The sequence below is a fragment of the Drosophila miranda genome, chromosome 2, assembly GCF_003369915.1.
Source record: "Drosophila miranda strain MSH22 chromosome 2, D.miranda_PacBio2.1, whole genome shotgun sequence".
Taxonomy (NCBI): domain Eukaryota; kingdom Metazoa; phylum Arthropoda; class Insecta; order Diptera; family Drosophilidae; genus Drosophila; species Drosophila miranda.
In genome coordinates, this window is record NC_046675.1 from 447,996 (window position 1) to 470,887 (window position 22,892).

At 49.2% G+C, this 22,892-nt stretch overlaps 9 protein-coding genes across 13 annotated transcripts; 5 read left to right on the forward strand and 4 right to left on the reverse strand.

The window, feature by feature from the left end:
* Positions 1–24: 24 nt before the first annotated feature.
* Positions 25–5,572, reverse strand: LOC108155850 (prolyl 4-hydroxylase subunit alpha-1). The gene is made up of 6 exons (XM_017286962.2): positions 5,311–5,572; positions 3,627–3,781; positions 3,403–3,559; positions 2,489–3,341; positions 2,263–2,428; positions 25–2,192 (listed from the first exon to the last, which is right to left on the reverse strand). Exons 1-6 carry the CDS (start codon positions 5,487–5,489, stop codon positions 2,092–2,094), a joined length of 1,611 nt encoding a protein of 536 aa, XP_017142451.1. The 5' UTR covers positions 5,490–5,572; the 3' UTR covers positions 25–2,091.
* On the forward strand, positions 170–2,079 carry LOC108155858 (prolyl 4-hydroxylase subunit alpha-1). Its single transcript, XM_017286970.2, has 5 exons — positions 170–381; positions 437–597; positions 662–1,641; positions 1,710–1,875; positions 1,938–2,079. Exons 1-5 carry the CDS (start codon positions 182–184, stop codon positions 2,030–2,032), a joined length of 1,602 nt encoding a protein of 533 aa, XP_017142459.1. The 5' UTR covers positions 170–181; the 3' UTR covers positions 2,033–2,079.
* A 602-nt stretch (positions 5,573–6,174) lies between the features above and the next one.
* Positions 6,175–9,428, reverse strand: LOC108155856 (prolyl 4-hydroxylase subunit alpha-2). Of its 2 annotated transcripts, none has more exons than XM_017286968.2 (8): positions 9,104–9,427; positions 8,178–8,332; positions 7,975–8,122; positions 7,684–7,877; positions 7,469–7,620; positions 6,898–7,407; positions 6,667–6,832; positions 6,175–6,284 (listed from the first exon to the last, which is right to left on the reverse strand). In XM_017286968.2, the coding sequence occupies exons 1-8, from the start codon at positions 9,280–9,282 to the stop codon at positions 6,184–6,186; spliced, it is 1,605 nt and encodes a 534-aa protein (XP_017142457.1). In that variant the 5' UTR covers positions 9,283–9,427; the 3' UTR covers positions 6,175–6,183. The 2 variants fall into 2 exon arrangements, with proteins under 2 accessions (XP_017142457.1, XP_017142458.1); XM_017286969.2 differs by lacking the exon at positions 6,175–6,284 and adding an exon at positions 6,320–6,602 and having other exon boundaries at positions 9,104–9,428.
* Positions 9,429–10,750: 1,322 nt separating this feature from the next.
* On the reverse strand, positions 10,751–13,308 carry LOC108155859 (prolyl 4-hydroxylase subunit alpha-2). 2 transcript variants are annotated; one of them, XM_017286971.2, is made up of 7 exons: positions 13,076–13,308; positions 12,285–13,009; positions 12,001–12,188; positions 11,762–11,925; positions 11,244–11,681; positions 10,990–11,182; positions 10,751–10,862 (listed from the first exon to the last, which is right to left on the reverse strand). In XM_017286971.2, the coding sequence occupies exons 2-7, from the start codon at positions 12,776–12,778 to the stop codon at positions 10,840–10,842; spliced, it is 1,500 nt and encodes a 499-aa protein (XP_017142460.1). In that variant the 5' UTR covers positions 12,779–13,009; positions 13,076–13,308; the 3' UTR covers positions 10,751–10,839. The 2 variants fall into 2 exon arrangements, with proteins under 2 accessions (XP_017142460.1, XP_033244637.1); XM_033388746.1 differs by lacking the exon at positions 10,751–10,862 and having other exon boundaries at positions 11,037–11,182; positions 11,242–11,681.
* A 7-nt stretch (positions 13,309–13,315) lies between these two features.
* Positions 13,316–15,458, reverse strand: LOC108155854 (prolyl 4-hydroxylase subunit alpha-1). Of its 2 annotated transcripts, none has more exons than XM_033388743.1 (5): positions 15,095–15,458; positions 13,889–15,029; positions 13,769–13,825; positions 13,544–13,709; positions 13,316–13,493 (listed from the first exon to the last, which is right to left on the reverse strand). In XM_033388743.1, the coding sequence occupies exons 1-5, from the start codon at positions 15,268–15,270 to the stop codon at positions 13,375–13,377; spliced, it is 1,659 nt and encodes a 552-aa protein (XP_033244634.1). In that variant the 5' UTR covers positions 15,271–15,458; the 3' UTR covers positions 13,316–13,374. The 2 variants fall into 2 exon arrangements, with proteins under 2 accessions (XP_033244634.1, XP_017142455.1); XM_017286966.2 differs by having other exon boundaries at positions 13,316–13,472; positions 15,095–15,454.
* Positions 15,459–15,615: 157 nt separating this feature from the next.
* Positions 15,616–17,606, forward strand: LOC108155862 (prolyl 4-hydroxylase subunit alpha-1-like). The gene is made up of 8 exons (XM_017286981.2): positions 15,616–15,830; positions 15,885–16,024; positions 16,080–16,230; positions 16,283–16,613; positions 16,669–17,106; positions 17,161–17,208; positions 17,267–17,432; positions 17,493–17,606. The coding sequence occupies exons 1-8, from the start codon at positions 15,640–15,642 to the stop codon at positions 17,552–17,554; spliced, it is 1,527 nt and encodes a 508-aa protein (XP_017142470.2). The 5' UTR covers positions 15,616–15,639; the 3' UTR covers positions 17,555–17,606.
* Positions 17,589–20,638, forward strand: LOC108155855 (prolyl 4-hydroxylase subunit alpha-1-like). Its single transcript, XM_017286967.2, has 10 exons — positions 17,589–17,875; positions 17,930–18,217; positions 18,275–18,477; positions 18,525–19,099; positions 19,158–19,208; positions 19,264–19,429; positions 19,489–19,825; positions 19,880–20,031; positions 20,091–20,196; positions 20,257–20,638. Exons 1-7 carry the CDS (start codon positions 17,595–17,597, stop codon positions 19,545–19,547), a joined length of 1,623 nt encoding a protein of 540 aa, XP_017142456.2. The 5' UTR covers positions 17,589–17,594; the 3' UTR covers positions 19,548–19,825; positions 19,880–20,031; positions 20,091–20,196; positions 20,257–20,638.
* Positions 19,635–20,684, forward strand: LOC117187433. The gene is made up of 5 exons (XM_033390094.1): positions 19,635–19,825; positions 19,880–20,031; positions 20,091–20,196; positions 20,257–20,434; positions 20,658–20,684. The coding sequence occupies exons 1-5, from the start codon at positions 19,635–19,637 to the stop codon at positions 20,682–20,684; spliced, it is 654 nt and encodes a 217-aa protein (XP_033245985.1).
* Positions 20,685–20,707: 23 nt separating this feature from the next.
* LOC108155860 (prolyl 4-hydroxylase subunit alpha-2-like) lies at positions 20,708–22,792 on the forward strand. 2 transcript variants are annotated; one of them, XM_017286975.2, is made up of 8 exons: positions 20,708–20,936; positions 20,998–21,149; positions 21,212–21,362; positions 21,429–21,616; positions 21,669–22,246; positions 22,304–22,346; positions 22,427–22,592; positions 22,667–22,759. In XM_017286975.2, exons 1-8 carry the CDS (start codon positions 20,743–20,745, stop codon positions 22,686–22,688), a joined length of 1,494 nt encoding a protein of 497 aa, XP_017142464.2. In that variant the 5' UTR covers positions 20,708–20,742; the 3' UTR covers positions 22,689–22,759. The 2 variants fall into 2 exon arrangements, with proteins under 2 accessions (XP_017142464.2, XP_017142467.2); XM_017286978.2 differs by having other exon boundaries at positions 20,709–20,936; positions 22,299–22,346; positions 22,667–22,792.
* The last annotated feature ends 100 nt before the right edge of the window (positions 22,793–22,892 follow it).

A 22,892-nucleotide genomic window follows, 5' to 3' on the forward strand; every position in this document is an offset into this window, starting at 1 on the left:
AGCCAATTGTTTGCTTAGCCGCACTTGTGTCTGTGGCTGGCATTTGTTTGCCGAGCGTTTTATTCTGGATACGTGACAGTTTCTAAATGGAATATCATTCTTTTGGGCCATAGATAGATGGCCCTGGCTCAAGAATTATCCATCAGCTACAGTCAGTCTCAGTCGTTTCCCTCATTTCACAATGTCACATCGTGTTTGGTGCTGCCTGTCTCTGTGGCTGGTCCTCCCGCTCCTGCTCATTATTCGTGGCGGCGGTGTCCGGGCAGAGTTCTACTCGTCTGTGGATAGTATGCAGGACCTGGGGCAACTGGAGTTGGAGCTGCTGAATGCCACGCGTTCCTATCTGGAGGCCCAGCAGCAGCAGATTAACTTATACCGCAAGTAATTCAGTCCAGATTGAGGTCACTCGGCGCTGGGGATTGATGTCTTTTGGCAGATTTGTAGAGCAGCTAAAGCGGGAACATGACATGGCCATGGATCTGATAGATCTCGATGAGTACCTGGGACATCCGCTGCATGCGTTCAGGCTGATCAAGCGACTGGTCTACGATTGGGATGCTTTGCACGCTCCTGTGGTGGAGAACAAGCCCAGAGAAGGTGATTGATTATTCGAAAGAGGTTTAAGGTGACTCCTCTAAGAGCATGTCTCTCTTCATCGCAGACTACCGGCAGGTGGTGGATAGCCTGTCCAAAGAAGTGGGCTTCCCAGATCTGTCGGAGCTTCAGGGCGCCGTCAAAGGTCTGGCTCGACTGCAGAGGGTCTACAATTTCACCGCACCGGACCTGGCCGATGGAATCATCAACGGTTTCTTCTACGACTCGGAAATGGACTGGCGAGAGTGCTACGAGATCGGGGTACAGCTCTTCGATTTGGGAGAGCACCACCGCTCTTTGGAGTGGCTCCAAGAGGCGTTCCGCCTTCTCCGGGCCAATCCCGAGATGAAGGAAGCAGAGAAGCCCCAGTTCATAGCTGACATCAGGGAATACGCGGCCTTGGCCAACTTTGAGCTGGGAAATCCCAAGCGAGCTGGCACACTCTTGGAGAAGGTGCTGCAGACCGAACCCACGCATCCCGCACGGCACATACAGAAATATGTGGACTACAGGAATCTGGCGGGCACCAACAAACATGAAAAAGAGCCCTCATGGTTCGGCAACTATTCAAGGCTCTGTCAGGGCAGAAGATTGCCCGAGAAGGGCAGTGGAACTTCTCTCCGCTGCTTCCTCGATGGCAAGAGACACGCTTACTTCACTCTCGCTCCCCTACAGGTGGAGCAGGTGCATCTGGATCCCGACATCAACGTGTATCATGGGATTCTGACCCTCGATCAAATCGATTCCATCTTCGAGGAGGCGGACAAGCAGGAAATGACCCGCTCTGGGGTGGCCGGAGACGGTGGCACGCGAACCGTAGTCGATCTTCGGGTCAGCCAGCAGACGTGGCTTGACTACGAGAGCCCCATAATGAAGTCCATCGCTCGCCTGGTGGTATTCATTTCCGGCTTCGACATAGCCGGGGCCGAGGCCATGCAGGTGGCCAACTACGGCGTGGGCGGACAGTATGAGCCCCATCCGGACTACTTTGAGGTCAACCTTCCGTCTGATTTTAAAGGAGATCGCATCTCCACCAGCATGTTCTATGTGAGTGAGGGCATCATCTAGTATTACTCGTATGTATCTCGAATCAGTGTTTTTTCTGTACATGGCAGCTCTCTGATGTAGAACAGGGCGGCTACACGGTCTTCACCAAGCTGAATGTCTTCCTGCCTCCCATCAAGGGTGCGCTGGTCATGTGGCACAACCTACATCGCTCCCTGGACGTGGATCCGCGCACCCACCATGCCGGCTGTCCTGTGATTGTGGGCTCCAAGCGCAGTAAGTACACGTGTTATTATCTCTGCTGTACAAGGTATTGATCACTTTTTATCCCTCCGCAGTTGGAAACATTTGGATGCACTCGGGCCACCAGGAGTTCCGCAGGCCGTGCAACCTCACCTCCGATAGCTTCAAGTCCGTGGCCTATCGGGAATGAGTGGGGCTTTTGTCTCTTAATAAACAAATATCTTATTTTAATGAGTGCTTGAGTGGCTTTCAGTCAAAGTTTTTAAAGTGTAAAGAGGCGAGGTGATTCCGCTGAAGATCACAGGGCCGCACACGATCCTGATTGCGCTCGCGGATCCACACATTGGCAACTGCAGAGACAGAGACAGAGTCAGAGATCAATCGGATGATTTCAAATACAGGTTTTGGGGCTAAACTTACTCCACTTGCTGCCCTGAAGAACGGGGCAGGCGGCATGCTTCGTGCGGAAGTCCTGGTCCCCAGACGGATGCAGGTTGTACCAGAACAGAAGACTGCCCCGCTCTGGAGTCACCAGCAGGGGCAGGAAGGGAAAGGCAGTTCCACCGCCAGCCACCACATCGGAGAGCTGTAAAGGATTAATCATCTATAATATTGCTAAGGAACTGTTACGGATTCATTGGCTTACGTAGTAGATGGCCGTGGCCAGGCGATTGCCGTAGAGATCATCCTCGGGGTACTCGTGATGCTCGGGAAAGCTGTCATAGTGCGGCTCGTAGTGGCCGCCGATGCCGTAGTTGGCGATCTGCAGGTTCTCGGCATAGTCCATGTCCAGGCCGGAGAGATCTGCCACGTGCTGGCTGAGCCGCTGGGTGGTCGCGTACTGCGAGTAGTTGAAGGAGGCGCCCTGGCTGGTGCGGAAGGCCGCAGCGGTGGTTCCGGCGCCCGCCTGGTTGTACACGGTGGATCGCTGGATGCGAGGTCGGGCCGCGTTTTGGAGGAACAATGACTCCCGCTGGCTGACCATGTCGTGCACCTGCACAATGGGAGGATCTGCATGCAGCTCCTCCAGCTTGAAGGGAGCGTAGTCGAAGCGCCTCCTCTGCAGGCGGCAGCGAAGATGTCTCTGTGCGGTGGGGAAGGGAGTGAGTTCCCCGCGGCACACCTGCTCGTACATGCGGAACTCCCGTGAGCTGTGGTAGTCTCCTGGCCGGCGGGCAGTCGTGTGGAGGAGTCCCTGTTTCACCCCATCCGTGATGAGATCCTCCAGCTGCGTGCGGGTCTCCAATAGATGACGGCGCTCCTCTGGCTCAATCGCAAGGACGTGGTTGATCAGATTGAGGGCGTTCTCGTGGTCGCCCATCTGCTGGTGATATCCAACCACTGCCTCCATGAAGTCCAGCGAGGCAGGCTCCTCTCCGTAGCTCTGCTCTCCCAGCAGCTGCATTGACTTCTGCAGCCACGGCACCGTGTGGTTGTAGTCTCTCAAAGCGTACAGGTGCTGTCCCAGGACGAAGCAGTCCTGCCAGGACATGGCAGTGCTGTAGGAGGTTCTCTGATTAATAGAGACCTCTTTGTGTGAGTGTTCCATCTAACACTCACCCGTATTTGACTCCATTCAGCATTCCACTGGCCAGTTCTGCCACATCCAGTTGGTAGGTCTGCTGGAGTCGTGTCAGGGCTATGGCGGAACCCACGAAATCGTCCTGTGAGGGATAGCTTAGGTTCTCCTTCAGCACAGCCATGGCCTCGAGGTAGTCTTTGGGAAAAGGAACATCAGACCTAGATCATGATACTATAGTAGTAGCATATATAAAGATACTCACCGGCGCGACTCGTGTCCCCCTTCACGCTACTCTCGAAGGTCTCCCAGTCGCTGTGCAGGCGCTTGATCAGCCGGAAGGCATTCACCGGGTTGTTGAGGTAGCCCCCAATGCTGTCCATGGCGCTCAGGTGCTCCACTCGTATGGCATCGATCTCGCTGTGGTCGGAGGTTAACAGATGTATCATTTATCAGAATAGTAATTCCTTGTCACACCCAAAAAGCGTAAAGGGATTTGCATTCATTTCGATGAACAAACGACGACCAAGACCAAAAACTGTAGCACATGCGTTCTCCTATAATCTTGGTTTTTTATAACTTTGCTTAATTCTGATTAATTCTTGCAATCAGCGAGGAGTGGCGGGGCACCTGATTTGTATAATTAACGCATTTATTTCTACGCCTGTCGCCTGCATCGAGGTTCATTTGGGGATCGTTAAGATTAAGAACCGAACCGTAACAAAATTCCCAGCTTAGAAGCGGAACAAACTCTCCACTATCTTCATTTCGTTAATGATTAATTAGCAGCACTTGTTAGCCATTAATCTGTTGATTATTTGAATATGATACTTCATTCTGTAGAGAGCCGCAGATTCAATTGAATCTTACAGAGATTAAACAAAAATATAAGACCTGTTTCGGAATCATTGTTGCGTCAGGGCATTATAAATTATATACTTTACAATTTGTTAACGGTTTCTACTCGCCGACAATCCGGTTTCGAAAGTGCGCATGATAAACACAATATAGGAGAGAATATCCGTGCCCAATATATTTGCGAGACGATGATTGCACCATATTTTCTGGATGCTGAAAGTCGATGACACTCATTGCCAAACAACAAAGTGAACTTTCGGCAATTCCAGCTTCAGATCTAGCTGCGGATATCGCTTCTCTGTTAGCAGTCGATTGGCGGAGATAATGAAATGCAAATTTCCTAAATGGTATTGAAAACTTTACCACTATTTGTGCTTTATATGGGCAATAAATAAGTCTTAACGCCGCTGAGAATAAATCAAGGCAGGAACCAGGAGAAATTAGCAGGCCATAAAATAAACTGCACCGCAGCGGAGCTTAGGGAATAAACAGATGACCGATCGGAGATCGACAAACGTTGGGCTGTAAGCCTTTTAACGCCCATTCGACATTCTCTTTTATGGCAACCGGTTGGTCCAGTGGCAATGGAATGCTAAGTTCTACAAGTGGTTGCAATTAAGTGCCAGGTTAAAGAAGGTACCATCTGCCAGAGAATCAACTATTTAATGATCTAGAGAATCTCTCCCACGCCTTGAACATTTGCTTTAATCAGACAGCAACCCACCATCGTTCGCTTTTAATGCATAATCAATGTGGGCTTCCACGAATATGACATGAAATATTCACAATCGGATGCTGAGGCAATTTTTACATGATTGTTCAACCAGACGGGCTTGCAATGGGAAAATGTATTCGACATTCGACAATCGACAAATTGGCAGATTGATTGGCTCTCGGCACTCCGATTTGATTGTGTGCGAGTGGGAATCCAATCTCATTTGCATATCATTAATAGGCCTAGGCATTCGCAGAAACCAGATTGGCCCGCAACCAAGGCCAACTTCCATAGAACTTTCCATTTTATTCTGGAGATAATCTCTCTGTTCAAAAGTTAGCTCATGGGACTGCTCTGACTCCCCCGCCCCGCTCACCTCTGAAGAGCCTCTGCATGCTGAGTGATTTCGTCCACGTAGTTTTGGAGTTCTTCCAGCAGCGCGACCTCCGTGCTGAAAAGCTGTTCCAGGCCCGAGGTGGAGCTGTAGAACTCGGCGCGGCAGGCCAGCAGCTGGAGGACCAGCACCGGCACTAGGATCCACTTCCTCTGAAACATCTCTATGGGAATCGATACGATACGTGAGCTACCTGAGCTTGCTGTCCCAGCCGCGAATCGTTTGAAACTGTTCGGACACTGGCGCGATCCGCGGTCTTCTACCAAAAAAGCTCGAGGCGTCCGGCGTCGGGTGTCTGCAACTACGTGAAGCTCGGGCGAGATCAAGCGAGTGTCGATCGAAGCTTTGGTCAAAGACCTGCCCTCGGGGGTAGACGTTCTGCTTGAATAGGCCACATGAAGAGAGTACTCAAGAGGAGCATACATAGAGTTCAATAAACCCAGAACATAACCCTTGTCGACTGGACTGCAGACTTTACTTGGCTCAAAACTTGCGGCATTTATTCTAGAAATCAATTCTTTAAGGCATCTCCATCTCCCAGACACCCCGCAATGGTTACAGCCAGAAGTTTACTTTGGTAATTACTTTCACTTTGCTGCTCGCAGCAGTTGTCAATTCACAAGCCCACAAAATATTCAAATATACAAATCCCCCGCACCGAAACTTTGCCCGTGAACTTGTTTATGCAAATGAAGCCGGCTCATCCACCATCTCTCGACCGACATCGACATGTCTCGACACGTCTCGAGTTTGTTTTGAGTGGAAAGCCGCAAAACCCGCTCAAAGCTGTTCCTTAACCCACCAACCACCTTTGGGGGCAGTTAGAGAGACACAGAAATGTTTTGGTAACTAGCTTTATTTGATAATCTCGTACTCCAACGACACCTCGTGATCCCGGAAAACGTCGCAGGGTCGCGCAAAGGTCTGTGTGGCTTCGTGTATCCAAACGTTGCCGACTGCAGGTGAGAAGAAATCAAGACAAATAATCAGGTTAATTGCTAAAGGTTAACTTTAATGTGAATTGACTTGAGAGTCGTTTAAATTGTGTGAGTCGGAACATTTTCTTACAATTTGTGTGCACTTTAAAAGGAAATAAAATGGTGTATTGAAATGAAAACTTGATGATTGGCCATAGAGTTGAAGAGGATTTCGAATTTTAAGGTAAATGCAAAGTCTATTAAAGTCTTCCATCGTGTAGATGCTTGAACGCTTCATTTAACCAAAAACTATGGTTCAATCGACTCGGCCCTTGTGAGGGTCTTCTTTCAATTCCCCTTAGAATAATATATTTAAAAAATAAACTGACATCGCTAATCCCTATAAATGTACAGTACTTACTCCACTTGCTGCCCTTGAGGACCGGGCAGCCGGCGTGCTTGGTGCGATAGTCCACGTCGAGGGAGCGGTGCACGTTGTACCAGAAGAGGACGTTCCCCAGCTGCGGCTTCACCGCAAAGTTGAGGAAGGGAAACGCTGTGGCTCCGCCCTGCTCCACATCGGAGAGCTGCAGGGGATGGAACAGGGGCACGTCATAAATGTAAATGGGGGATTAGGTTGACTTGCTCTCACGTAAAAGATGGCGGTGGCCATGCGGTTGCCCTCTTCGGCGGGATAGTGGGCCGGGTCCCGGAAGAAGTCCCAGTGCGGCTCGTAGTGTCCGCCCACGCCGTAGTTGGCGACCTGCAGCTGCTCGCAGAAGGTCATGTCCAGGCCGGTCGCGTCGCTGAGGTCTGCGAGCATCCCACCCATCGTCGGGTGGGAGTCGTAGGCGAGCCAGGCGTTCTTGCTGACGCGGAAGGAAGATTTCTTGTTTTGGCCACCGGGCAGGGGATTCACCGTGGAGCGGTGCATCCGGGGCACGGCCATCAGCCGAAGGTCGGCGATTTTGCGCGGACTGAGCATGTCGTGGTAGGTGACCACGAAAGGGTCCAGACTGTGCTCCTCCAGCTTTAGGGGCGCCAGATGTCGATAGGGGTGGCTTCCCAGCGAGTAGCGACAGCGAAGGGGACGCTCCTGGCGGGGAGAAGGGCCCACCTCGCCACGGCACACCTTCTCGTAGTGGGCGAACTCCTGCGTGAGCTGGAGAACTAAAATTAGCTTCAAATTGGCAGAAAGGATGGGAATGGGGCCTGGGGCTTACACTGTAGGAATCTGAGTGCCTGGGCAGAGCCATGTCCTCCGCCTCCTCTGGGGTCGTCACCGCTCCCTTGTCGCCCAGATGCCAGTTCCGGATGCGCTTCGGATCGAATTGGAGAACCCGCTGGCTGAGCTCGTAAGCGGTGTCAAAGTCGCCTAAAAACTCGATTGGTCAATACATGCAAAGAGCCAATCTCTAGATTTCCGCCTGCTGCTCACCCAGCTGGAACAAACTCTTGGCCACCGCCTCCATTCGATTGAGGGTTCCGCTGTCGGGGGTGGTTGCAGAGGCGGGACTGTGACGTCCCAGGCGCTCCATGGACTCGCGCAGCCACACCTTGGTGTTGTTGTAGTCCTCCATTTCAAAGAGTTGTTGACCCAGCACGAAGCAGTCCTGCCAGCTCATGTCGGAGCTAAAAAAGGATTCAAATAGATGATATACGAGCATATGAGCATATTTTAAGCCTCGCTGGTTATTGCTTATTGGAGCCTTCTCCCTCCATTACTCACCCATATTTTATGCCATTCAGTATGCCGGCGGCCACTTGGGCCACATCCAATTTGTAGGTGCTCTGCAGCCGGACCAGAGCCAAGGCAGCGCCATCCACGTCCTCTTGGCTGGGAAAACTCAGGCCATATTCCTGGGTAGCGTTGAAATCTGTAGGAGGGAAGCAGTTTTAGTAAGTATCTTCGCGGCCTTCGGTCTTATTTACCCATCTTATCAGCAATTTGCTGAACACGGGTCTCTAGATGCGGCCAGTCCGTGTGGAGGCGCTTCATCAGGCGGTACACATTCACCGGATTGGTCAGATAGTTTTCCGTATCCCTGGCGGCCACAACATGCTCCTGCTCGATGGCGAACACCTCGCTGGCGATGATAAACAGGACAGAATAAGGACAGGTTTCAGTTAAAGTTTAGGAGTACCAGTTTGCCAGTTTGTCAGTTTGTCAGTTTGTCAGTTTATGACTTGTGTCGTCACAAGCGCGAATTTAGCATACGAATATTCAGCCTTAATTAATTCTAATTTATGTCTGATTCTGCATTCATAATAGTTTTTACGATCGCAGCGATAGCCCACCGCGAGTCCGAACGAAAGCGAAATGCCAGCCACCAGCCACTAGCCGCCAGCTGCCGAGCCGTAAACCTGCTAACCAATTTTGTGATTATCCCCAAACTGTCACTAACTATCGCAAGTCTCTCACTAACTTACTAGCATGGCACTCTTCAAGTTCCTCGATCAAGTCAATTATTACAGAACTCAGACACAAAGTCTGCCGGTACCCACGTGGGCACGTGTCTCATTGAAAACTAGTTCTCGCACAGGGCATAAAAACATTAATGGATTTTCGATCGTCAAGTTGTAATTAAATTAGCATTGTTCGAAAATCGTGATTTGACTAAAACTATACATAGTTTTCATAGTGGTTGATTCGACTATGCGTTATCCTCTAATAATTTCTAAGCCGTTTTGAATAAGTTCTTGAAATAAAGTCTTTGCACGATACTCGTAGAATCCCTTCAGACATGATTTCATGGAAATCTAGGACTTCCTGTGTCTGCGGTCGATTCATATTGAGATCAGTTTCCCAATGATATCGCCGATGCTGTATTCCATCTTCTTTAGATCCTTTCACTCACCTCTCCAATCGTTGCAGCGATGTCCTGACTGCATTTACAGTAGCCCTTAAATTTTGTATGAGAAAGTCTTCCGTTTGCAGCAGTTTCTCTAGTCCCGTGATCGATGAGAAGTAATCAGAGCCGTGACACAAATGCCCCAGACAGGACAACAGTCCTAGGAGTACCAAGAGCCTCCTCATCTCGTAACTGAATTGATTTACTCAGATATGTATATATACTATATATTGTATGTATCCTTTTTGTGCTCTATGGGGTCGTCTACGGGTATGTTCTGCTCTGCTGTTTTGGGCGTCCACCCCTGTTCGCGTCTCGCAGCTAACTGATCGTGTCAGCAGATCTTCGGCTCGGGACTGAGACATCCCAGAGACAGTCGGCGAAGTCGTTTTGCACGGGTTTCGGGTACTTCGAGTCTCGGTATCAAACTAGTTGGCTATGAATACTACTATTTGGAGAAAACTGTTTTATTAGCCTGTTTTGTGCATTCTGATGAAGAGCCTACACTGAGAAGAAGCCGTTGTGCCTTTGCTTCTTCTCTTCAGTGGAAGTGGACCGATCTATTTTCAAATTAAATGTTCATATTTCAAAAGCAGACATCTTTGTATCATTTATGCATACTCCCCAATCAATCTTTCAGGATGGCGTATCTTATTTACTTAGTGGTTTCTTTCGTTTTTCTCAGTGTATGGAGTTCTTGACGATCGGGCGTGTTTTATGGCTTGTTTTGTTCTGATTTACTGATGTTTATCGCATTAGCTCGTTTTCAATTCCGATTCCAATTCCGATTCAGATTCGGCTTTGTCTTCGACTTGGATAGGATTTGGGTTTGACTTAGACCAGACCGAGCATATTAATTCGCACTAATTGGACGGGCGTCGTTTGATATTTAAGACTGCACTCCGACTAGCAGTAGTGCTGGGAAGTGCCTTCGTGGAAAGTGGCTTCGTTATGGCTATTAACATATCATTTCCGATTGGGGCTGGCTGCCATCATATGTCATTTTGGTTTATGGACTCCCGACTGTGCATTGACGGGCCGTTGTTTATGCTCATCGGCTCCGTCCGACATTTTGGAGCAATGAATCTTCAATGAAGTGTCAACATAACAGAGGTGAAGGGCATAGCGAAGATGTTAGTACTCTAGCCTAATTGCAATCAAAATTTGTAGCATTATGCATGATAAATTGCTCAAAAAGAGGTGTTGCAGCAAAATCCTATTCCTATAATTATTGCTTGATTGAAACGAGGTGTCCGAAGGGTAAAGTTCTGTGGAGACTCGACTTTTAATGATCCCTGAGACGTATATTTTCTGTTCGTTGTCAATGGTAGTAAGTCTTTAGTAAGGGTATACAAATGCAAATCGAATCCCAAATAAACATCACTATTTATTTTGATTCGCAATCGCTTTTGATTTAATGCCTCCAAAGGTAGCCAACACCTGTTTGATGACCCGATGTTTGTCTTTGCTACTCGTATTTCCTCTTGCCAACAGACCAACCACCGCTCAGTCGCAATTATGGGTCTCAGCCAAGCAGAAATGATGCCATTCCCAGCCACCCAGCGGCCCAGTCAGTTGTATTTGCCCTGTCCATTCACACGTCGACCATCGACCACTCCCTGGAGTGCGAGTGGAATCCAATAAAAAGCTGATATTCAATAAAATGTCAAGGCTGCCTTTATTTTATTCTCCCGACGGCAATTAATACATATGTGAAGCCATGGAAACGGTTGGTTTCCCTGTCAACTGAGTCCCGTCCATGCAGCTGCAAGGGAAATTGAGATGAATAATCATGGCATGGGGTGTCATGACTGGGGTCAGCCAGTCAGAGATGAGCGCGTGGACTGGGATTTCAACCTCCCACCCACTCATCCCTGCTCGAGGATACTCACACACTTGGACACCCAGGAGCACGGGACAGACTGCCTGTCGACTGCGGTAGTCCATCTCAAAGGCGGACGAGGACGTGGACGCAGATACGGACGTGGTGCGTGTGCGCCAATGGAGCAGCGCGCCGCGTGGGACATTCACGCCAAGCTCTAGCTGGGGGAAGACCACGGCTCCGCCCATTCCGGGTGCCTGGAGCTGGAAGCGAAAGGCCAAAATCCAATTAGGGACACATTAATCAGTTAATTAGTACACACACATTCAGCATGACACGTGTCTGGTGGTACTGTCCCCGAACGGGCTCCTCTGGCTTGGTCGTGTGCTCGTGGCCATGGCGACGTCCCTCCCAGAGATCCTCTTCCCCTCTGACATGCCCGAGTTGGTGGTGAATGCCTCTCAGCTTCTTTTGGGCCAGCATCGAGAGCTTTAGTGGCTGATAACTGGCCCCTTTCCCCATCTCCTCCTCGTCCATCAATTCCAAGAGTTGATCGCTCTGCTTAAGGGTCAGCACATCATAGTGCAGGGCTATGTAGGGGTCGGAGCTGAGGAGCTCCACTCTGGCTGGCTGGAGTAAGGACCAGGGCGAGCTCCTCTCCAGCTGGCAGTGGGTGAAGCGACCTCCAGTCGTGGCCTCCTGGGTGGCTCCACGACAGAGTTCTTCTATGAGCAGCTGCTCCGAAGATTTGGGCTTAGGATTCTGAAAAAGGTATTTCAATCATCTCTTTGCACAAAGATTCCATTGCCAGTGTCCCTCCTGAAATTCTATTTTCCACCTACTTTTGTCCTTGACTTTGGCGTTTGCCCACCCCTGCACGAGGGCAACTGTGTGGAGGTCTTGGCCAGAGCTCGCTCAATCTTGTCCTTGGCCTTTTGCACATTTTGGTTCATCGGTCGGAGGAGCAGCAGCTCATCCGCGGTTGCCAGGGCCTGGGAAAGTTCTCCTGCGGCGAGAAGGGGGGGAAGAGAGAATTCTTTGAAAATTGGGAGCATTGAAAATTGAATCGGGGAAAGCCAACCCGCGCGGTATTCCATGTTGAGGGCCGCCTCCAGTATCTGAACCTTTCCGCGCTCCCGCTCGCTTCGGTGGTCCGTGGCATTTGTGGCCGGCGGCAGCTTATCCAGAGCCGTCTCCAGCCAGAACTTGGCCACTCCGACATCCGACTTCATTGCCATTTCCAGGCAATCGCTCCAGGACATGGCTGAGCTATAAGTATGCAAGCAATTTTTTATTGTTTTCCGTTTCCCACTTCCTGTATTCCTGCAATCCTGTAATCCTGTACAGTGAACACTGTACACTCACCCCAACTTCATGCCATTGACCACGCCCAGGGAGAGGCTCGCCGGCTCCAACTCGTAGACCGACTGCAGATGGAGGAGATTGCTCAGGGCCTGCTCGTAGTCCTCCTCTGTGGGAAGAACCAGCTCGCTGTCCCTGAGTCTGTCATCAATCACGCTGATATTGTGCGTGGAATTTGCCTGCTGTTCCAGTCTCGGCCAGACGGTCTCGAAGCGCTTCAGTATGGTCAGCACATTGATCGGGTTTCCCATGTACTCCTCCACGCGATCCCCCACCTGGATGTGGATCGCCTCGATGGCCGCAGTCTCCGTCCTGATCTCCTCCAGCTGCTCGTCCAGGCGCTCTATATAGTCGCGGAGTTCATCAATGAGCAACGTTTCCGTGGCCAGCAGGGCCTCCAGCTGCTCCTCACTGTTGGAGGAGCAGCCAACCGTTGACCAGAGAAGTAACACCTGGAGTACCCACAAAAATCCGACAACAGCTCCGGGCATTTGCATAATTAGATCTCTCGCTGCCACTGTTTTTATTTCTTCTTTGGCTTTGTTCTCTTCTCTTTTTCGCTTCTCTCCGGTTTTTCGGGTCAATGACAGTGACAATGTTTCAGTTTTTTTTTTTTAAGAATTTATGGTAGGTTCGTGTCGAATGGAGAATCATGGACTAGCGGGCTTGAAAGATGCTTCTGGACTGAGCCCAAGATTCGCTTCTTCCGAGTATAGATGCTCGTTTATCTGAAGAAAGTTGTGGTACAACTTTTTTTGTGATCTTCGATGAATAGTTATTAGCAGTTATCTAACCTTTGGGCTCGACCTCCTCCTCATCCGACCCGCAATCATAGAGACAGAGAAGTCAGTCCATAAATGGAAGTTTAGGCTGGAAAATGTTTCTTCGATATAACCAAATCGACGCATTGTTCATTCATTTAAAGTCTTATAATTGCTTTATTTTTTTATGTAATGATTCAAAAAACTTAATAAATTGCGGTAATTTGTGTCTGACAATAAAGCAATTGAATACACTAAAATAAAATTTAAAGCTTTTTGAAATAAAAAATAGAATTTATTTTTGGTTAAAAATAATCATAGCCGGATACCCACTACTTGTTTTCAAGTTCGAGGAACTTTTCAGCATCGCTGGTCAGCGCGCAGGGTCTCCTGAACTCCTGGGCAGCCTCATGGAACCACTCATTGCATACTGGAAGGAAAGAGATGCTCACTGTAGTCACAAATCAAATCAAATCATCATTAGGCATTTGAAGAACGTACTCCACTTGGAGCCCTTGAGCACGGGACAGCCAGCGTGCTTGGTGCGGAAGTCCTTGTGGAGGGAACGATGGAGGTTATACCAGACCAGAAGACTACCCTTGACAGGCGGAACGGCCAGATGGAGGAAGGGAAACGCAGTGGCCCCTCCCAAGGGGACATCGTTCAGCTACAGATGGAAATATGAATGTTATGAAAGGGGCTTGGGGAAGCAGAATCCCAACTCACGTAGAAAAGAGCTGTCAATAGGCGATTTCCTTTCCAGCCAAAGTTCTTTTCGGCGTCCTATGGAGAGCGGAAGAAGAATATAAGTAAATAAGTAATAAGTCAATGGCAATACGTATGTACATCCATGAAGTCGAAGTGCGGCTCGTACTGCCCTCCAATTCCATAGTTCACCAGCTGCAGGGGCTCCGCAGTGTCTGTGCTCAGGCCGGTGATGTCCTCCAGTCGCTGCTTGATGTCCGCCAGCCAGGGATTGTTCTCGTACCACAACCACGTGTTCTGGCTGGTGCGGATCTCCGAGACGGTGGAGTTTCCAGTTTGGCCGATCTCCGAGCGCGTCACCTGCCCCTTGCCGTGTTCGATGATCAGCTCTGATTCCTTGTCGCTGAGCACATCGTGGAAATAGGCCACATAGGGGTCCCCGCTCAGCTGTTCCACCTTGAAGGGCGAGAGGCGCTGGTAGGGCTCATCCTGGTGGCTCAACCAGCACCTGAGATACCGCTGCTCTTTAGGGGACTGGCGCAGTTCTCCTCGACACACGCGCTGGTAGAGCTCTTGGCTCTCCTTCAGCTCTGGCTCTGGAGCAGGCTCCTGCGGAGGATCTACTTTCATCCTGGGACTACTACTGATGCTCCTCTCTCGTGCCAGCACCGCCTCGTACACAATCTTGTTCTTCACGGCCTCCTCATGGCCAGGTTCCGCATCCAATATTTCGTTGTTCAGCTTGTGGGCCAGCTTCTTGTTGCCCAATTGGCTAAAGGCAGGGGAGAGCTGCTCCAGGATCTGCACCTTAGTGATCTTGGGAAGCACATATCCTGAAGGATCCCGAGGCAGTCTGGTCCTCGCTTCCAGCAGCCACTCAGAGCCGTATGAGTACTCCTTCATCTGGCAAAGATGCCGCCCGATCTCATAGCAGTCACTGGCACTGAGTGACAAATTCATTTGGCGCTGTTCCTCGGGAGCCAAGATTCCCTTCGCCAGCTGCTTTGTGGGTAGTTTGTACATCTCCTGCAGGCGCCACAAGCCGCGAGTGGCGCCGAGCAGATCCTCCTTGGTCGGTTCCTGGATCTCAGCCTTTTTCAGCCCCGCGCTTACCGAAGTCTTGTAGTTTTCCAAGTTACTCGTATCGAAGACCTGCTCGAAGACATTGTGCTTCCAGTCGTGGACGAGGCGTCTGATGGTGGTGAAGGCATTGATTGGGTTGCCAAAAAACGCCTCGATGTCCCCGTGTCGACTATGCAGCTGTTCCACATGTTGAAGAAACCTGAAAATCCATTCTTTTGTTAAAATTAATTTCACACCGTGAAATTCACGAGTGCTCTTTTCAACCTTTCGATGTTCTCCTGCTGCTGCTGGGCTTTTTCCAAGTAATCTTCGAGCCGTTCCACCAAGAAGGCCTCTACATCCAGCAGCCGCTCCACTTCGCTGATGGCCGAATAGTAGTCCCCGCTAACCAGGCCCACACCCGCGAGGAGTATCCACAGAAACGCTCTGACTCGGGACATTCTCTGCTCTGCTCTATCTCTAGATCGTTACTGCCATCGGTGGAAGATTGGATTGGAGACAAACTGTCTGTCGCACACGCAGCAGCTCGGCAAACATTGACACAGTTGCGTTTTTCCTTTCTGAGGCCTCTGGATTGGGGACAAACACATCGTAGCATTCGTGTGGAAAACTACATTTAAAAAAATTAAAAGGTTACAAAGTTAGGAAGCCCATCAGTAGGTGATGGATATTGTTGTATTAAGCAGCCCAATATTAGCGAAAAGGTTCAGTAGCTCAACAGATATCAAACCGAGAAAAATGCATTTCCCGCTTGTTAGTAGTTTCTTTAAACTCATAAACAACCGTTTAGTATACACGTAATTTTCAAAATGAGAAGATTGAAGTGCTTCCTGTGCTTGATCTACCTTTGGTTTCCCGGTGCGACCTTAAGGCAGCTAAACAAGAACTATGCCATGTCAATATACGATCTGGGAGAGCTACTGACCTATAATAAAGTGCTGGTCAACCACCTAGAGGCCTACGCGGATAAGTTGCAGCAGAGGGTGGACCTTATAGACAGGTGAGTGAAACTTCATGAGACTAAGCCTTTAACAGGTTTTCCATGGCCCTACAGTTATGTTGAGATCATGAAAGAGAAGATAGCTCGCGCACAAAGGATGGATTACGACCCTCCGTCTAGTTTTTCCTTCATGCGTCACATGCAATTCGATTGGCTCAACATTCTGTGGTATCTGGAGCAGCAGCCGGGTGAAGGTCAGTGCTCCTCGAACCATCGAAGAACCTTTTCATAAGGGATGTTTCTCTACAGCTCAAGCTACAGGTATAAGCCTTCTTCACTCTGATTTACCGACTACCAAGGATTTGGAGGAAACCCTTAATGGGCTGTGCCGCATTCAGACCATTTACAATCTAAATGGCTCTGATATGGCCAAGGGACTCCTGATGGGAGTGCAGCACAAGTGAGTGGAAGAAATCATTCGAATAAGAATAGTAGTGCTCATCAATTTTCAGTTACTCCACCACCCCATTTGAGGGCTTTACCATCGCCAAGTATTTAGCGAAATGGGGGGACTATGCCAAGGCAAAAGATTGGATCTCTGTGGCCCTGGATCTATACGAGGCGGATGAGGATTACTGGGATTTGTATGAACAGCAGGGACTGTCTGCGGAAAACCTGTATGAACTGTATGTTGAGGTTTTAAATAACTTGAGCAAGGACAAGGAAAGGCCTCTTTCCATGATGATTGAAACCCTAAAGAGGCATCCAAAGAACCACAACTTGAAGCGGGCTCTCACTAGGCTGGAAATAAGCCATCGCATTGGGGAAGAACCCCAGGAACAGGTCAGTGGAGGAACCGCAAAGAAAAGCCAGTAATGCGGATTAATCTATCATTTAGGAGTCTGAAGACCAGGATGACTTCCTGGACTGCTGCTCTAGAGAGTGCCGCCGAGGATCCCGACTTTACTGCCTCTACAATACCACTGCAACAGCATTCCTCCGCCTGGCACCCCTGAAAATGGAGCTGCTATCACTTGATCCCTACGTGGTGCTCTACCATGATGTGCTTGCGGACAGGGAAATGTCTTTACTGAAGTCGATGGCACAGAAGGACTTGGTTCGAGCTTCAACCTACGATGTAACGGATAAAAAGCACTCAGAAGATCCAAACCGCACCACAAAAGCCCGTTGGCTGGACCCTAGCCATAGTTTAATACGAAGGATGGGCATATTGACAGAGGACATGACTAACCTGGATCTCGAAAGATCGGAGGACTTTCAGGTTCTCAACTACGGCATTGGCGGCCACGATGCTATCCACCCTGACTATTATGAGGTGAGGTCTTGATACTTGAAACCAACAAAACCAACCTGATCGAATTTATTTTAGGGTTCTAATCCTGAACTCCCCGATCGCATTGCCACACTAGTTTTCTATGTGAGTAAGCTATTGTTCTTCTTTGAGAAGAGTTTCTATGAATCTCTCTTTCATTTAGTTGAGTGATGTGCCTCTGGGGGGCGCCACAGTGTTTCCCTTACTCGACCTGTCGGTGTTTCCCAAGAGGGGAGCAGTCTTGATGTGGTACAACTTGGATCACAAGGGGCAAGGCAATGAAAAGACCGTTCACTCGGCCTGTCCCGTCGCTGTCGGCTCCAGATGGGGTAAAATCAGCCTTAAAACCGAAACGTGATTGATTTACTCATGCATTTCCTCCCAAACAGTGATGACCAAGTGGATAAATCAGCAACCCCAACTGTTTCGACGGCCTTGCCTAAGAGAGTAGTGAATAAAGTCTTTCGTTGAACGGAAACCATGTCAGATTCATGACCAATCGATTTCCCTGTTTTAGCTTTATTTTCTTTATTGAAACTTCAGTCAGTGGCATTCCAGAGATAATGTTGACCAGAAGTCTTCTCTATCTGTCGATTTTGGTTGTTGTCCGGGATGGTGGCGCCCTGAAGCTGGAAGAGAGCGAAGTGGTGGATCAATTCTATTCCACTTCAATCGTTAGCATGGAGGATCTCCTGGAGTTCCATGCGGATTTGCTTTTCCAGCTGAACAGCTACATTGACGTTCTGAGAGCTAGGATGAAACTCATACGAAGGTGGGTCTAGGGTGCTGTTTTGTAAGCCCGGGTTTCATCCTCCCCTCCCTCTAGGATAGCAGATTACATGATGGAGCATGATCATATAGTCAACCTCGAGGACCATTCCCTAAACTACTTTCATCTCGTTCGGCACATGCACAAGGATTGGGCACACGTGCTGGAGTTGATGGAGCAGCCCCTGGGTAAGAGTCAGCTGCTGTTTCTAAAGGAGTCGCGGCCCCACTATCCCAGTGCCTGGGACTTGGAAGAAGGCTCCTTGGGTATTCACAGGATGCAGAAGACCTATCAGCTGCAGCCCAAGGATATGGTCAGAGGCCTGCTCGATGGCGTTCATCATGGGTAGGCGCAGCCATAAAAGAAAGATCCCTTTCCTCCTTCATTCGAGGTCCTTTGCAGGACACGCTTTTCAACCCTCGAGTGTTTCACCGTGGCTCGAGCAATATATAAGAAGCACAGATACCACGACGCGGTGACTTGGCTGGAAGAGACCCTTAGCCTATACGATCAGGCATCAGAGCAGACAAAAGAGAACTACCAGATCCTTGGATTTGATGTCTCCCAAGCGCACAAGCTGTACATCAAAGGCCTCATGCATCTAAGTGAGTTTTGCAATCAATTGACACAAATCTCTCCTAATGACAATCAGATCGCTATGAGGATGCTTCGAAAGCCATTGATCGGGATCCCAAACCCTACCTACGGCGACTTCGCGATCGGGTACAGATGCGGATGATGAGCACTAACGATCTTCCGCTAGGGAAGCCCAATCCTCCTCTGACTGGCTTACAGCTCTGCTGTCGTGGGGGCTGTCCTTATCGGGACATGCACCGCCTGACCTGCAGCTACAACACCACAGCCGCGCCCTTCCTCCGGCTGGCTCCCTTCAAGACGGAGCTTCTCTCACTCTCCCCCTACATGGTGCTCTACCACGACGTCATCACACCGCTGGAGTCGCTGACGCTGAAAAATCTATCCAAGCCCCACATGAAACGTCGGGCCATGACCTTCAACAAACAGAAGCTGAGGCCTTTTATCGACTCGGGACGTACCTCGAACTCTGTGTGGCTCACGTCCCACGAAAATGCGGTCATGGAGCGGCTAGAACGAAGAGTCGGGGTCATGACAAACTTCGAGATGGAGAACTCGGAGGTATACCAGCTGATCAACTACGGGATCGGAGGCCACTACAAACCCCACACCGACCACTTTGAGACCCCACAGGTGAAGGCCCGACCGTAACGGAATTGGACTCATTTCTGATCTATGATTTCCACCTTAGGCTCTCGAGCATCGCGGAGGAGGAGACCGAATAGCCACCGTTCTTTTTTATGTATGTTAAATGTCGAGTTTTGATTGAAAATCACTCTAGTTGTCGTGTCCTGCAGCTCAGTGATGTTCCCCAAGGTGGTGCCACTCTCTTTCCACGTCTAAATATCTCCGTTCAACCACGACAAGGTGATGCTCTTCTCTGGTACAACCTCAACGATCGAGGACAGGGCGAAATAGGCACTGTCCATACTTCTTGTCCCATAATCAAGGGATCTAAATGGGGTAAGTATATTCTCTTGAACGTATAATGAAACCCATATGCACTTTTCTCTCTGTTTTAGCCCTGGTCAAATGGATAGACGAGCTGTCGCAGCCGTTCCGCAGACCGTGTAATCGATAGTACTTCCTTTTATACCCATATCTAATACAGAATTCTGTTAGCCACGCTTCGCTTTGACACTATTCATCGCTGAATCGCACATCAATCATGTGGTTTTCGCTGCAAGTAAGCCTCGTTCTGACGGCTCTTTCCTACTCTTTTTGGGTGGAGGCAAACGATGGGAAGGGTTCTTATTCCAATTTGGGCATTAAAGGACTGATAGCTGTGGAGGAGAAGCTACTAACTCAAATGGTGGACTATAGCAGTGTGCTCCAGAAAAAGATCAGCTTGATGCGTCGGTAGGTGCCACATTGAAGTAGAAAGAATCCTGACCTTAGTCAATCCAATCTCAGTTACATTGCTTTGATGAGAGTGAAGCAAACGCATGCGGAACCCGATAGGGAACAGTATATGGCCAATCCCCTCCAAAGCTATTCTCTGATCCACCACATGAACTTCGACTGGACGACTTGGCGTAGGCTCATGGAGCAGTCACTAGGCAGAGGTAGACTCTCCAAACATACGAACGCTCTCCATTAATCAAGATCTCTTCCCTTTCTTTAGAGCAAATCTCTGAAATTCGTGCACTAATGCCCCAAATTTCAAGAATTGAATATGGTACCGCCATGCAAGATCTCATCCACGAACCCATGGCAGCAGTTCAGTTCGAGTAAGTGCAAGAAATCGATAGAATTGAGCGAGGAAAGAGTCTTAACAGATTCATATTCAGCCCGTTGGAGGCCTTGGAGCTTGCTACCTTCGCATACGACAAGGAGCGCCCCGATCTCGCCGAGAAGTGGCTGAATGTGACACTAGCCGGCTACGAGAAACTCAGTCCCAGCAAAAAGAAACTCTACAAAGTGCTGAGCGTGGTCAAAGAGAGTGAAGTGCAAAAGCTCTATAAAAAGGTAAAAAAAATTAACAAATTGTTTTGGATTTTTGAATTGTTAAAAAAGATGTTGTGGCTATATTACAAACTCTAAGTAATACATATGATGCTGTACTCCGCAATCAGCTCTGTAATAACGTTGACGTTAGATAAATGCATGTCGCATACAAATACAAAATACAACATTTCAATGTAAATAAATATTGTATCATACCATTTCGAATCATCTCAATTATTCTTAGAAGAGTGACGAATTGATAGCCCCATGAACCCCTTAAGACTGTGAGTTTTCCCCCCAAAGCAGCAGCTTCCAGTCACACACCCAATATGAGAAGAAGTACCATAATATTCTTCGTGGGAGTGCTCGCCGGCTTAGACAGCTTTTCGAATGCCCAGTCTAGGGAGCATCCCGCCAGGTCGATATACAAGCTGCGCGAGTATCTTGAACTCCAAGGAAATTTGGTTCTCAACCTGGAGTACTATGTATACCACCTGGAAATAAAACTGCATAAAATCCAAGAGTGAGTAGGGCGAATGGGGAATTGGGGATTTCGAAAGATTAATCCTCTAAAAATCCCCTAGAGCTCTGCTTGACATGGAGAAAGTGCATGCTCTTTTTGAGGAGGACAAAAGGGCCTTTGTGTCCAATCCCGTCAACAGTTTCTCGCTCATCCGACACATGCACTCTGACTGGATGAAGTGGCAGCTCTACCTATCGCGGGACCCAGGACAAGGTTAGTTTTGATCCCATACCGCAGTCGTAGGCCCTTGATGAAGTGTTATGTATACTATTCAGAACAACTGGCGTACATGAGGGAAACCAGTGCGTATCTCCCCACCAAGGATGATATCGCAGACGCCCTTCTGGGTATGGAAAGAGTGAGGAGTGTGTATGGCCTGGAGCCCCAGGATATGGCGAGTGGCTTGCTCTCGGACGTGCAGTACGAGTAAGTGATCCGATGTTAAGCAACATCCTGGATGTACATATATTCGAGCTACTCGATCTCCACCAGCTCTAGTTTTTCCCCCCACGACTGTCGCTCGCTGGCGGAGTACAGCATCGGAATGAAGGACTACCCCACTGCAGAGCGGTGGCTACAGGTGGCCATATCGCTGCTTCAGGACAGAAATGAGGATCCAGTTGTCCCTCTGAACATCATTGATGTGACCCAAACTCTAGTAGAAAGCTACCGCGCCCAGCGTATGTAATGAGAGCTATCGCAAACCGGATATCGACTCTCATTTTCCCGCAGGAAATCCTTGGAGTGCTGGGCATATCCTGGAAGCTGCTCTGAAGCTGAGTCCTTTTGAGGCTCGTCTGTTGAGGCTGAAGGAGCAAGTGAGCACAGACTTGATGTACGAGGCTCCGCTGAAACCCAGGCCAAAAGAAGTGCCCGATCAGGATCACTGCTGTAATGGGCTTTGTAAGGGGCCCAGGAACAGGCACCTCCACTGCTTCTACCTCACTAAACGAGGATCCCCCTTTCTGCTCTTGGCCAGGGTTAGGACTGAGATTCTCTCTGACGATCCCTTTATTGCGTTGTACTACGATGTATTGACCCACTCCGATATGGTGTCCCTGCGGAACACAAGCGAGCCGTTGCTACATCCAGCCACCACCATTCAATATCTTAACGCGCCGCAGGAGTTGTCTACCTCCCGTACAGCGCACTCTGTCTGGCTGGAACCGACCATTACAGAGGCGACACGAAAAGCAGATCAGGTGCTTTGGGATGTCACGGGCCTAAATCTTAGCAACTCTGAAATGTTCCAGGTCAATAACTATGGGATTGGAGGATCGTTCATGCGCCACAGTGACCTTTTGCAACTCGTAAGCATATCTTTAGTCTCCATCTAATTGATATTCCCATTCGGTTGTCTAGGAAAGAAATTATCTGGTGAGAGAACGCATTGCCACGGCCATATTTTACGTAAGTGAATGATGGACGACGATTCCTTCCCTCTGCCTATTGTCGAGTCTATACGAGTACGAGTATGTCTGATCCCACAGCTAAGCGATGTGCCCCAGGGCGGCGCCACCTTGTTCACAGAGCTGAATGTGACCATATTCCCCCAGGCAGGAACTGTTCTTTTCTGGTACAACCTGGCCCATTCCGGAGATCACGATATGAGAACACGCCACACAGGTTGCCCCGTCATCGTGGGTTCCAAGTGGAGTAGGTTTTCCCTTAGACTGTTTTAGCGATATCTGCAAATAAGTATTACCTTGATTTGGTTCTTTTCCTGTTAGTGATGACCCGCTGGATATATGACGATGGTCAGGCGTTCACCAAGCCCTGCCACACGAAACTAAAAAGCCCCATGGTTATGGCCTAAGCGGAGATAATGTGCCAATAAATTGGATTACTCTACAAAAATTGCATGGCGTGAAATTTTTATTTTGTTTCCCATAGTCCGATTTCAGTTTGAAAATGGCCAGTTGTATAGGGACGATGGAACAATTTATGTTCCTGTAA

What these genes read in the sequence shown, in the direction of transcription:
- LOC117187433 (XM_033390094.1), top strand. Translation starts at nt 19,635, where the DNA reads ATGTGGTTTTCGCTGCAAGTAAGCCTCGTTCTGACGGCTCTTTCCTAC. An exon ending in AAGATCAGCTTGATGCGTCG is followed by an intron (nt 19,826 to 19,879) that starts GTAGGTGCCACA and finishes ATCCAATCTCAG; the next exon opens with TTACATTGCTTTGATGAGAG. An exon ending in ATGGCAGCAGTTCAGTTCGA is followed by an intron (nt 20,197 to 20,256) that starts GTAAGTGCAAGA and finishes ATTCATATTCAG; the next exon opens with CCCGTTGGAGGCCTTGGAGC.
- LOC108155862 (XM_017286981.2), top strand. Translation starts at nt 15,640, where the DNA reads ATGAGAAGATTGAAGTGCTTCCTGTGCTTGATCTACCTTTGGTTTCCC. An exon ending in CTGATGGGAGTGCAGCACAA is followed by an intron (nt 16,231 to 16,282) that starts GTGAGTGGAAGA and finishes ATCAATTTTCAG; the next exon opens with TTACTCCACCACCCCATTTG. An exon ending in GGGAAGAACCCCAGGAACAG is followed by an intron (nt 16,614 to 16,668) that starts GTCAGTGGAGGA and finishes TCTATCATTTAG; the next exon opens with GAGTCTGAAGACCAGGATGA.
- LOC108155850 (XM_017286962.2), bottom strand. Translation starts at nt 5,489, where the DNA reads ATGTTTCAGAGGAAGTGGATCCTAGTGCCGGTGCTGGTCCTCCAGCTG. An exon ending in CATGCAGAGGCTCTTCAGAG is followed by an intron (nt 3,782 to 5,310) that starts GTGAGCGGGGCG and finishes CTCCGACCACAG; the next exon opens with CGAGATCGATGCCATACGAG. An exon ending in TGGCCACGGCCATCTACTAC is followed by an intron (nt 2,429 to 2,488) that starts GTAAGCCAATGA and finishes AATCCTTTACAG; the next exon opens with CTCTCCGATGTGGTGGCTGG.
- LOC108155860 (XM_017286978.2), top strand. Translation starts at nt 20,743, where the DNA reads ATGAGAAGAAGTACCATAATATTCTTCGTGGGAGTGCTCGCCGGCTTA. An exon ending in ATCGCGGGACCCAGGACAAG is followed by an intron (nt 21,150 to 21,211) that starts GTTAGTTTTGAT and finishes TATACTATTCAG; the next exon opens with AACAACTGGCGTACATGAGG. An exon ending in AGAAAGCTACCGCGCCCAGC is followed by an intron (nt 21,617 to 21,668) that starts GTATGTAATGAG and finishes ATTTTCCCGCAG; the next exon opens with GAAATCCTTGGAGTGCTGGG.
- LOC108155859 (XM_017286971.2), bottom strand. Translation starts at nt 12,778, where the DNA reads ATGCAAATGCCCGGAGCTGTTGTCGGATTTTTGTGGGTACTCCAGGTG. An exon ending in CGCCAAAGTCAAGGACAAAA is followed by an intron (nt 11,682 to 11,761) that starts GTAGGTGGAAAA and finishes TACCTTTTTCAG; the next exon opens with AATCCTAAGCCCAAATCTTC. An exon ending in AGACACGTGTCATGCTGAAT is followed by an intron (nt 11,183 to 11,243) that starts GTGTGTGTACTA and finishes TTTCGCTTCCAG; the next exon opens with CTCCAGGCACCCGGAATGGG.
- LOC108155855 (XM_017286967.2), top strand. Translation starts at nt 17,595, where the DNA reads ATGACCAATCGATTTCCCTGTTTTAGCTTTATTTTCTTTATTGAAACT. An exon ending in AGGATGAAACTCATACGAAG is followed by an intron (nt 17,876 to 17,929) that starts GTGGGTCTAGGG and finishes CCCTCCCTCTAG; the next exon opens with GATAGCAGATTACATGATGG. An exon ending in AATCAAGGGATCTAAATGGG is followed by an intron (nt 19,430 to 19,488) that starts GTAAGTATATTC and finishes TCTCTGTTTTAG; the next exon opens with CCCTGGTCAAATGGATAGAC.
- LOC108155854 (XM_033388743.1), bottom strand. Translation starts at nt 15,270, where the DNA reads ATGTCCCGAGTCAGAGCGTTTCTGTGGATACTCCTCGCGGGTGTGGGC. An exon ending in CGCACTTCGACTTCATGGAT is followed by an intron (nt 13,826 to 13,888) that starts GTACATACGTAT and finishes CGCTCTCCATAG; the next exon opens with GACGCCGAAAAGAACTTTGG. An exon ending in GCTCAAGGGCTCCAAGTGGA is followed by an intron (nt 13,494 to 13,543) that starts GTACGTTCTTCA and finishes TTGTGACTACAG; the next exon opens with TGAGCATCTCTTTCCTTCCA.
- LOC108155858 (XM_017286970.2), top strand. Translation starts at nt 182, where the DNA reads ATGTCACATCGTGTTTGGTGCTGCCTGTCTCTGTGGCTGGTCCTCCCG. An exon ending in GGAGAACAAGCCCAGAGAAG is followed by an intron (nt 598 to 661) that starts GTGATTGATTAT and finishes TCTTCATCGCAG; the next exon opens with ACTACCGGCAGGTGGTGGAT. An exon ending in GATTGTGGGCTCCAAGCGCA is followed by an intron (nt 1,876 to 1,937) that starts GTAAGTACACGT and finishes ATCCCTCCGCAG; the next exon opens with TTGGAAACATTTGGATGCAC.
- LOC108155856 (XM_017286968.2), bottom strand. Translation starts at nt 9,282, where the DNA reads ATGAGGAGGCTCTTGGTACTCCTAGGACTGTTGTCCTGTCTGGGGCAT. An exon ending in CAAGAGTTTGTTCCAGCTGG is followed by an intron (nt 7,621 to 7,683) that starts GTGAGCAGCAGG and finishes TCGAGTTTTTAG; the next exon opens with GCGACTTTGACACCGCTTAC. An exon ending in CCTCAAGGGCAGCAAGTGGA is followed by an intron (nt 6,285 to 6,666) that starts GTAAGTACTGTA and finishes TCTCACCTGCAG; the next exon opens with TCGGCAACGTTTGGATACAC.